At 45.7% G+C, this 11,968-nt stretch overlaps 1 protein-coding gene across 1 annotated transcript in view; it reads right to left on the reverse strand.

Moving 5' to 3' along the window:
* ANO2 (anoctamin 2) overlaps positions 1-8,558 on the reverse strand; it is a 319,849-nt gene extending 311,291 nt beyond the window's left edge. The window contains exon 1 of the mRNA XM_081818921.1: positions 8,443-8,558. Coding sequence (XP_081675047.1) covers positions 8,443-8,464 — 22 coding nt within the window. The 5' untranslated portion in view covers positions 8,465-8,558. The remainder of the gene's footprint in view (positions 1-8,442) is intronic.
* Between the last annotated feature and the right edge of the window lie 3,410 nt (positions 8,559-11,968).

Here is an 11,968-nt window from a genome sequence, read left to right on the forward strand (position 1 = left end):
TGCTTTGGGATGGAATGTTCTGAATATGTCTGTGAAGTCCATTTGGTCCAGTGTGTCATTTAAAGTCTTTATTTCCTGGTTGATCTTTTGCTTAGATGATCTGTCCATTTCAGTGAGGGGGGTGTAAAAGTCCCCTACTATTATTGTATTGTTGTCGATGTGTTTCTTTGATTTTGTTATTAATTGGCTTATATAATTGGCTGCTCCCATGTTAGGGGCATAGATATTTACAATTGTTAGATCTTCTTGTTGGATAGACCCTTTAATTATGATACAGTGCCCTTCCTCATCTCTTATTATAGTCTTTGGTTTAAAATCTAATTTGTCTGATATAAGGATCGCCACCCCAGCTTTCTTTTGATGTCCATTAGCATGGTAAGTGGTTTTCCATCCCCTCACTTTCAATCTGGAGGTGTCTTTGGGTCTAAAATGAGTGAGAGGTTGAGTCTTACCAAGTTAGAGAATCATGGGGAAAACCTTGCATTTTCCAAAAATATACCTTAATGAAGCAGAAAACCGAACCTAAATATTAAGCTCGAAGAGATCAGCCAGTAATTGAACTGCATGCTAGAAAACTTCTCTTAAAAAAAATTTTAACTCTCCTGAGAGAAAGATAATGTTGTATCATGTACAATGTCCATTTTACATTAAGACTGACTAGACATGCAAGAAACAGGCGTACGTGACCCATGAAAGACACAAAGCAAGCAATAAAAATTCATCTCCACCCTCTCACCTTTTTCACTAGGTCCAGAGGGACCCGGGGCCAATTTACTCTATCCCCAACCTCATGAAAGATTCACACCTGCACTGTCAAGGCTGCTGGGCCAGCCTTGGTCATACACACAGACACAGTCTGTGCTGGATCTGGCCCTGTTGAGGGGACTGGTGTTTGTTCTCTTTACTCTTTCCTAGTTGTGCTGTTTATGCTTCTAAAATAAACAGGACTTGATCACCAAAAACAAACAAACAAAACACACACACGCACACACCCCTGATCTCAACACAGCCCAAATGTTGTGTTTAACAAAGAAGACTTTAAACCAGCAAACATATATATGTTCTAATAAATGAAGTTAAGTATGATCTTAATAAGTGGAAGATATGGAAACTGCAAAAGTGCAGAGAACTAGAAAATACAAACAAAAATCAATGTAATTGGTTTCACACTCCCTGATTTCAAAACTTACTACAAGCACAGCAATTAGGCAAGAACAAGAAATAAAGACAGCCAAATTGGAAAGAAAGAAATAAAACTGGCACTATTTTCAAATGACATATTATATAGAGAAAACTCTGAAGACTATCAAAAAACTGTTAGAACTAATAAATTCAGTAAAGTTGCAGGATAGAAAATCAAATGCCAAAAAAAACTTCTTTAAAGTTACTGTGGTATTGGCATAATTATAGAAAAATGATCAGTCATTAGAATTGGGATTCCAGAAATAAAACCTTGAATTTCAACAAAGGAACTAAGAAGTGGGGAAAAAAATGGGGAAATGGTACTGGGACAACTGGATATCCACACACAAAAGAAGGAAGTTGGACCCTTTCCTCACACCATACATAAAAATTCATATTTTCAAAAAGGGATCACGACCTAAACGCAATAGGTAAAACTATAAAACATGTGAAAGGTAACACAAGAGTACATCTTTATTACCTTAGGTTAAGCAATGATTTCTTAGCTATTCTACCAAAAAGCACAAGCAATCAAAGAAAAATAGACAAACTGACTTTCATCAAAATTAAAAATGTTTCAAAAGACACCATTAATGGGGCGCCTGGGTGGCTCAGTCATTGAGCATCCAACTCTCGATTTCGTCTCTGGTCATGATCTCAGGGTTGTGAGATCAAGCCCCATGTCGGGCTTCATTCAGAGTCTGCTTGAGGTTCTCTCTCTCCCTCTCCCTCTGCCCCTCCCCCTGCTCCCTCTCTAAACAAATAAATAAGTAAATAAAATCTTTAAAAAAAAAGAAGACACCATTAATAAAGTGAATATACAACCTAGAGAAGGGGAGGAAATATTTCCAAGTCGTATATCAGAATAGGGATTGTATCCAAAATATATAAAGAACTTTTACAACTCAACAATTAAAAAAAAAAAACCTAATTTGAAAATGAGCAAAGGATATGAATAGACATTTCTCCAAAGAAGATAGGCAAGAAATATTCAATAGCACATGAAAAGATGTTCAACATCATTAGTCATTAAAGAAATGCAAATCAAAACTATAATGACATACCACTTTACACCACTAGGATGGCTATGATTTTAAAAAAAGACAATAACAAGTGTCAGTGAGGATGTAGAGAAGTTAGAACCCTCAGACATTGCTGGTGGGAATGTAAAATAATAGCCTAGCAATTCCTGAAATGTTAAACACAGAGCTTCCATATGACCCAGCCATTCTACTCTAGGTATATACCCAAGAGAAATAAAGACATACGCACACACAAAAACTTGTACGTGAACATTCATAGCAGCATTATTCATAGTAACCAGAAAGTGGAAATCCAAATGTCCATCAAATGATAAAAAAACAAATGTGGTGTATCCAAAGAAGAGAATATTATTCAGCTTTAAAAAGAACTGAGCTTCTGATACATGTCACGATATGGCTAAACACTGAAAGCATGCTCAGTGAAAGAGCCCAGACACAAAACACTATATACAGTATGATTCCACTTATATATAATATCCAGAATAGGCAAATCCATGGAGACAGAGAGTATATTAGTGGTTGTCAGGAGTTAGAGGGAGGGAGGAAAGGTGAATGGCTGTCAATGAGTATGAGGTTTCCTTTTAGGATAATGAAAATGTTCTAAAATTAGAGAGCAGTGAAAGATGCACAACTCTATGAATAAAAATGACTGAATTGTACATCTTTAAAGGCTGGATTTTATGGTATGTGATTATATCTCAATAAAGCTGGCATTTTTTAAAAAATGGAATTCCTAGAACTGAAAAGTACAAAAAGAAAAAGAAAAACTTCATTGGATGAGCTTGACAGCAAAGTGAAGAAGGCAGAGAAAAGATCAGTGAAGTTAAAGATGGATCAATAGAAATGATCTGATCTAGAGAACAGAAGACTAAAGGCTGAAAATAATTAACACAGTCTCAGGAACTGGTGGGACCACATGGTCTAACATACATGTTAGAAAAAGAAGAGACCGGAAGTCAGGCAGAAAAACAACTGAAGAAGAGTGAGTGAAATTATCCCAAAAGTTGATAAAATACAATTAATATCCATACTCAAGAAGGTCAACAAACTCAAGGAAGAAAAATACAAAGAAAATCACCCCTGGGCACATCATAGGCTGACTGCTGCACATCAAAAATAAAAATAAAATATTAATATCGAGAGCTACCAGATTAGGAAGGTATTACACATGGGTAAAATAAAAATCTGGATTAAGGCTGACTTCTCATCAAAACCATGGAGACCGACAGAGAACACTTGTGAGTCCTGAAAGGAAAAACTTGTCTGATGCAAGTATTCTTCCAAAAGGAGAGTGAAACAGACAGTTTTCCATAAAAACACAAGCTGAGAGGGACGTCTGGGTGGCTCAGTCAGCTAAGTGTCCGACTCTTGGTTTTGGCTCAGGCCATGATCTCAGGGTCGTGAGATTGAGCCCTGCGTCGGGCTCTGTGCTCAGTGGGGAGTCTCCTTGAGATTCTTTCTCTCCCTCTCTGTTTGCCCCTCCCCCTGCTCGCTCTCTCTCTCAGATAAATAAAATCTTAAAAAAAAAAAAAAAACACAAGCTGAGAGTATTTGTCACCAGCAGAACTGCACTTCAACACCTGCTAAAGGAGGTTCTTCAGACTGAAGGGAAATGGTACCAGATGGAAACTGGGGAGCTGTTCCTGAGGAAGGGTCTTGTGTCCCCCTCCTACAGAGGAGAGGAGAAATAGACTGGCAGCCCTCTGGTCTAAATGGATGATGAACTGTGGAGCTTTTTATATGCTATAAGCCACTACTTTTCAAATTAGAAGTTTACCCCAATGGCGGGTGATCTACAGGTTTGCAAACAGCGTTTTTAAAAACATAATAGGGTGGAGTGGCCCGAGATAGAACAGAACACAAACACCCCTTTTAAAAAAATCAGAAACAATAAATGCTCACGTGATGAATAATACTCTTTCCAAAAATCTATTAATGAAACTACAGCTCATTATGTTAGGCAACGTCTTATATAAATAGCACAAATATCACTGTGACATTCTTCTTAAAGTTTAATGTTGATGAACTAGAACTAGCCTCCTTCTATTAGACAATGAAACCCATGTAACTTGCTGTCTCTTTTCTGACCTGCCTGTCAGGAAGTTCAGATACATTTTTGTTCAACTGCAGTACCTATTCTTAGTCCAGGTTTTGTGATATAATACTGTGCTCCCAATCCTTCATTATTTGGCATTTGTTCATTGAACTGTTATTGTATCTGGGGTTTCCTCTTTTGTAAACTGTTTGAAGATTAATAAATAATAAGTAGAAATAGTTATTTGATACAGGCAAAAATAAAAACAGATTAAAAAGCGATTTGGGTGAAGAATAATTACCAAAATAGATAAGAACAGGGAACTTTTATTTTTATTTTATTTATTTGTACTTAAATGTTTTTCACAATGGACGTATATTATTGCTTTTTCTAAGCTATTTTTCATCAGCTAATGATGTATATCAGGCATCAAGGACTGCTAGAAAGTATGGATTATCCCTATGTCAGTGAACAAGTCAGAAGATAAAGGTATTAAAAAAGAAACAAGCTCAAAATGGAGTCATTTGCACAGGTCCAGGCATGCGTGTGGGCGTGAGCACACACGCACATGCACGCACGCACACACACAGAAAATCGACAATTTCAACCTATCCCTGGAATGTGACCTTTTATCCTGGGGATGTGACCTTTGAAAGGTTTGTCTGAAATTTCCCCATCAACACTGGTGAGGTAGCAAACCGCATGATAAAAACGCTATCATTCCCTTTCCCCAAAAAAGATGGTTTCCAGGCCTGAAACACTCCTTTTTCTTCTGCTAGTAACTTCTTGCCCCAGCCTCCTTCCTATAAAAACCTTCCATTTTGTAGGACTCCTCAGAGCTCCCCTCTACTTGCTGGATGGGATGTTGCCCAATTCGTGTATCACTTAATACAACCAATTCGACCTTCAATTTCACTCGGATGAATTTTGCTTTTTAACAAAGGGTAGTGTGCCCTCTAACTTGTATTTGCTCAACAGAGGAAGGGAATAACGCCAGCTAATTGTGAGAACTGCAATCCCTCGGTAGTTTCAGCACAGGCTAACCTAGGTGGAAGGTCGTCAGCCAGAGAGACTTAAAAGTTACCTCCTTGAAGTTTCTGGAGGAAATGCAGGGTTGTCAGTAGGAGTCCAGGAAAGATGTTTAGTACATTTTGAAAGAACTACAGTAGGGTCGTGCTAATGTCATTGGTGTGGTCTGAACAAGTAGAAGTTTGACCCCACCTCCTCCTTCCCATGACGAACAGCCGTGGATAAGGCTGCTAAAGTATTAAGACCGTCTTAGGGCACCAAGAGTCTAGAAGGTAAGGTCTTAACAGGCAGGGTGTTGTACCCTATTAATCTTTGTAACTCCCACCCTGAGCATAGTATTTGGCAAACATTCCAGCTCACAGGTGTCCCCTGAGCTGATCTGAGCTGCACTTACAGGGACATAATAGAGTGAGCCAGATTGGCTAGAGCCCATCAGGACACTAAGCACATCTTCTTCCTCCTGTGGTCACTAGGTCAGTTTCCCATGCCTCTGTAAACCCCAAATGTGGAACTGAGGTAATCCGTGCTGGTTAAGACATGTGCCCAACGTAGATCACAATGGCACATTTCCTTACGAGTTTGGTGATGACAACCAGCCTCCTTGGGCTTGGTCCCACGAGATAAACTAACCATGATGATTCCAGATTGGAAATAGAGTTGACTCGAACAATGCAGGGTCAGGGGTGCCAATCCCCTCGTGCAGTTAAAAATCTGCATGTAACTTTTGACTCCCCCAAAACTTAACTGCTAATAGCCTACTGATCACTGGAAGCCTTACCAGTAACATAGACAGTTAATGAGCACATGTTTTGTATATGTATTATATACTGTATTCTTAGAACAAACCTAGAGAAAAGAAAATGCTAAGAAATCATAAGGAGAACATATACACTTCTGGTACTGTACTATAAAAACAAATCTGCATATTAGTGAGCCCACGCAGTTCAAAGCTGTGTCGTTCAAGGGTCAGCTGTAGCGTAGAGATACGGCCCTGCCTGGACTGTGACCACCGCATTTCCCTAACAGCCTTGCAAAATCAGTATCCCCCTGAAAGCCCCAGTTCCCCCCACATTTCCCACCCCCACTTGCTGGTACCTACACTTCCTTCTAATGACTTCTTATGAACAGAGCAAAAGCCACAAGGTGAGGTGCTGGGGAAAACAAGTTTGAATTCCAACTTTATCCTTCTGTGATTATTCGGTGGTTAACACAATATAACTGGCATATTTCTGAACCTCTCTGAACTTCAGGCTCCTCTTCAATGAAATGGACTGAACATTAACAACAAAGTTGTTGTCAGGCAAAGCACCTAGCACAGTGTCTGGATAAAGTAGATGCTTGATGAATATTAGTCTACCTTTTCTCTGAATGCCAAGAACAGATGGCCTGAGCTACGAGACTCTGCGTGAGCTGGCTCACTCTTCCCACTCGCCCTCTTCATCTCTCTGCTCCAGGCACTTGGCTTCCGCACTATTTTTTGGACAGCTCAAGCACACTCCTGTCTCAGGGTCTTTCACCTATATATATTTGCCTTTGCAAGATCATTCTCCAGATATTTGCAAGGCTTGTTCTTTCATTTAGCACAATCTCTGTCCCAGCTCATCTCTGCAGAGAGGCTTTGCCTAACCACCTGATCACAAATAGAGACTGATTCTGTTTTGCAGCTAGAGGCAAGATCCTTATGTCTAGTGGTCAAATTTCTATTCTCCATGTGCTCTAAGAACACCACCCATAGGGTGGGGCAAGTTTCTCTCAGCCAGCACAAAGAGTCACAGATGGGTGGATTTCCAGAAAATCAGGTCCTTATTTCATTAAATCAAAGACAAGCTTCACTTTAGGCCCTGTGCCTCATGTCCTCGAGCCTTGCCCTACCATGGATAATGGCAGAAAAGGTACACGTAGTAACCAGACCAGTACCTGAGGCTGGTGTTTGGAACCCACCCCTTCCCCTCATACATCCACTTCCTCCGGCCAGCAAAGTGGCCCAGGTTCCCACATACAGCAACTCAGAGAGCATTACAGGTTGCTGGAAAGGACCATCCTATTAGGTCTCTGCCTCCTAAAATGACAGGTGTGTGGCAAGACACAGTGAGAGGAGCAAATGTGTGTCAGGGTGACAGACAGCTAGATGGGCCAGGGCTCTGAGATCAGGTCCCAAGAACAAATCCAGGCAAGTAGAGGGACCCAGAATACCACAGTGCTCTAGGAGAGCCCCCACCTTGTCTAAGATCCTCCCTCCACCTGCCACTTGCCTTTGGGCTTAGATCTAACCTCGCTCAATGGGGCCTTCTGTCCTGAACCAGGGTCCACATGGCTCCCAGAGGTATCTCCAGGACTATGACTGACACCTACCTTCCAGGTCCTTTGATTCACTGTTTATGCCAATGGAGTGGGCACCTCCCAGCCTCAGGCCTCACTCAAGAACCGCCAGAAGAAAGACACTCAACATAATCCCTTTCCAGGCAAGTCAACCCAACCCTGCCCAAGTGCGTGTGTCTCTGCTCAGTATAACTTGAGAGATGCGGCAGGAGAATGTCCTCCACCCAGGAAGTCCACCTCCACTTGCTTTTCCTCTAAGAGAAGGGGCGCCTGTGTTTCCCTGCACCCTGAGGTGTAAATGCTCCTCTTGAAGGCAGGTTTGGGTTAGGGTGGGAAGAGACTTCCTGAAATCCTGAGGACACTCCAGGGAGGCCAAAGTCAAAGTCGCTGGGGATGAATCCGAACCTCTGTCCTCAGCAGACTGCTTGTGAATTAAACCCCAGTTGCTTGCTTGCCTCAGATAAGCTAAACTAAACATCCAACGACTAGTAATGAGTTGAGGCCAAAACGCAGAGTTAAGAACGGGTAATCAATCACCAAAAAGCCGCTGCACCAATACTCTGCCTCTTGCCCTACCTTCTATCTCCTTGATAAATAATTAATAATAATAATAATAATAATAATAATGTGTGTGGGAAATTGCTCAGGCGTCCCTCAGCTCCCCGACCCCGGCGGAGTAGGGACCAGTGCCCCGCGCCTCCCTCTCCAGGTTCACGTGGGGTCAGCCGCCCCAAAGGCGCGGAGTTAGGATGCCGGCTCCGTCACTCGCAGCCCCTCTCCCTCCTACGACACGCCGGACGCCCAGGACCAGAGGCCCCGGCAGGGGAGACTCACCGCGCAGCCCGAGGGCGGCCATGGTGCGGGCGCACAGGACACGAAACCCGGACTAGCCCGCGGCTGCGCCGGCGTCTGCTCGGGCTTATTCCGCCACGGGGCTAATTCCATGGCGCTGAGCGGCGCCCGGACGTGCCCGCCCCCCGCCCGCCGCCGCCCGCTCCTCCCCCTCCCGCCGCCCCGCGCTGCCCGCCCGGCCGCCCGGGGTTCGAGCGGGGGGCTCCCGGCTGCGCCCCGGGCGCACCGGCGCTGCGAGTGGCACGTGGGCCGGTAGCGCGCCGGCGGGCGGCTCGAGTCCGGGCAGCGCTGGGGTCAATGAGGCTGAGGGGCGAGCCGGGCAGAGCTGCCTCCTCACCTGGGTCGGGCGTGAACGTTCAGCCGGATTAGCTGGCGCACCGTCTGGCTGATGAGTTTCCAATCCCGCCCCGCTGCCCTGTCCGTCCTGGGCACTGCCGGCTCGGGGAGGGAGGCTGCCTCGCCCAGCTTCCGGCGCTCGCCCTCGCGCCCAGCCGTCCCCACCTCTCCCGAGAGTCCGAGGGGCGGGAGCAGGGGGCCGGGGGTCATAGGGCCCGAGAGATAGGAGGACAGGAGGAGGGGTTGCGAGAGGCAGAAGGGGGGCAGGTAGGTCTCACTGGGACCGTCCCTCTGAGAGGCTTGGGACTGGGTCCAGGAGGGAGCCTGGAAGCTCCATCCCAGAGAACAAGAGGACCCCCATCTCTCCCGCCTGGTTCAGGTGCCCTGCGATGAGCAGAGAAACGGAAGACCCTCTGAAGGGCCATTCTGGAGGAGGGAATCTACGACTCCAAGATGCAGGGACCCAAAAAAGTGAAGGGTTTTATGTTAAGGTCAAGTATGCTATTTATTCTTCAGTGTGAAGAATCGTATCTCCTACACTGATAAGGTAGGCTGGTGGTGATTGCTCCCCACTTGCTAGAGGACAAAGGGGAGTAGACAGCACAGATGAGTCAGGGGCAACACAAAAGGAAAACCAAAGGTATTATGTCCCAATCCAGAACTTTATTCCCGCCACGAGGAGTGATCAGGGCTAACGTTTATTCCGGACTTCCTCAGGTAGCCCTCTCAGAGCTTTACCACCGTGATGGTTTGATTCTGACACATCCCTATGAGGCAGTTGCTGCTGGTCTGCCCATCTGACAGATGAGACTACTGTGTAAAAGGTCAAGCAACTCGCCTCTAGGAGCTATGCGGGGATCCCCAAGCAGCCAGTGTGCTCAGAGTCCATGCCCCAATGCTTTGTTATTCTGCTTTCTCTCCCAGACAATGCCCTTCTCCCCATTCACTCCCAGCAACTCTTCTCCATGTCTTTTCAAGGCCAAGAGCACTGGAAGCCTTTCCACCATGGTTCCTTAATCCATTCCCTTTCTTCTCTCCCTCCTGCACTTTATTATCCCTTAGCCCCTGTATACTCTCTCCTTGAGACTCCCCCTAAAACTCTCCCCTCAGGGACTCTGTCTCACCTGGTCTGAGGGCAAGCAGGAAGAGTCCCTGAGACCAGAGACAGGCCCTGCCCTGTTAAAAGGGAAAGTGGCCGAGACACACCCCCACTGCCGCTTTCTCTGTTTGCAGCCTCCTTACCCTGCTCCCTGCCATTTTTTAAAAATCAAAACATACAGTTTTTCTGATTTGGCTTTTTTCTTGACAGTGAATTGTCCTATCAGTAAATCTGAGGAGAAATTCAAGCTATGGAGGCACAGGGGGTTGGAAAATTGACACCTTAGGCTGGAGAGGTAGCCTCCCTGCTGAGTTTCTCTATAGCCCATGCCTCCAGTAACACCTCATCCCCAGGTAGAGTGTTAGGCGATCAGTAAGAAGAGAGATAGGTAATTCCCTGCCCCTGGATCTGGTTTCCTACAGAGACCTCAGAGCCTACTCAAAGCTGGAGGCGAGGTGCTGGACGGACCGATGACAACCTGTGAATTATTGAGCCGTTATATAAAACTTCTATCCATTTTTCCTTTCCTCTGCTGACTAAGCTCCCCACCAAAGCTGCTCAACACAATCCATGCCATTTGCCTGTAGTGTATCTCCCCTCCGGGTGATTCCCCACAGTATCGGAAGTGGGTGAGTCCTAGAAATGCCGTAGTCACTGGTTCCGGGGCCCCGTGAGGACCAAATCTGTAAGCAACAGGGATGGCGTGGCTCTCGTGGAGTGGCCTGGGAGTTCTTGCCTAGGTGTCAGGCACCTGGATTCTGAACCTGCCATCCAGCCACTGTGTGACCTTTGGCAAGTCACTCGAGTTTTCTGAGCTGCTTTTATTCTCTGTAAAGGGGCGGTGGGGGGAGGGGGGAGTGGATTGGATGATGTCTAAATCCTTTCCAGCTCCACCATGCAGCACTTCCAGTGAGTAGCGTCTCTCCTGTGCTAAAAGGATCTGGAATGAAAATCAATTCTCCATCAAATTCTTGTTATAAACCCAGGGCATTCCCTTAATTCTCATAGGTATTCTCTCCCCAGCTAGAGTCTCCACTATCTGGCCAGCATATACATGTAAACTCTTCACATAAATTGTCCTCTCCACAGAAGGACAATCTGTTCTTGAGAGTGACATTACTGGTTAGTGATTTGGAGACTGGGTGAAGTTTGGTGTTATCTCTACCCTTCCACTAAAAGATGTCTGGAGTAAGCAGGGCCTGGGTATCCAGCATACAGCCCAAAAGAAACTCAGCTCTTTCCCTCCTCAGGATAAAGTCAATCCCTAATGCTCTGCCACGGAAAATAGAGACACTTATTCCCCCCACTTTGAGCCTTGATTTCCCCTCATTTTTATTCTTGTCACCTCTTATGTTATTAAAGAGCAATTTACAGTTACCCCCAGATTTCAGCCGTATTTTACCCTCTCACACCCATGAGTGAGACTAACGTTCCTATTCTCCAGATGAGGAAACTAAGTCTGAGAACCACTAATGGTCTTATTTGGGGCCACACAGCAGAACAAGGGCCATGTGTAGAACCCAGGCCTGCCTGCAAGTCTGGGGCTCATCCCCTATGGCCAAGCCTGTGCTGGATGGGCCCCTGTTCCTGTACTGGCCAGCACCCCTTTTCAAGTCCCCTCAGTCGTCAGCACCTCTTCTTCCCTCAAGGGCCACTGACGATACACGGGAACTTAGGGAGCCAAGGGCTCAGAGAAACCCTGGCATACCTGCTCAAACTCCTTCACCCCAAGGTCAGCCACACTGGCAATAACCATGTCTGTCTTGGCAGGATCCTGGCCCCAGGGCCCACCCCTCTGCCTGTTCAGAAGCCCCTGGATCCAGAGCTTGGAGAACCTAGTGTTCCTGAGCAAATCCCTTTGGGGATTTGGGCTGGGTTCTGAGGAGGCCTGCCCCCCACAATCCTCTCCCCACCCCATGGAGGCAGACACCACTTTTTCCCAGAGGTTGGCCATGCCTGCGGCTGGAGTGCTTCCAGATGGACCCTGTGCTTTCTCCCCCAGAACCAGGTTCAGAACTCAGGCCCAGCCTACCCCTGTCATCTCAGCCTAGTAGACACAGTGAACCATCAGCC

Source organism: Leptonychotes weddellii, chromosome 5, assembly GCF_054177405.1.
Source record: "Leptonychotes weddellii isolate Sample4059 chromosome 5, ASM5417740v2, whole genome shotgun sequence".
NCBI lineage: Eukaryota > Metazoa > Chordata > Mammalia > Carnivora > Phocidae > Leptonychotes > Leptonychotes weddellii.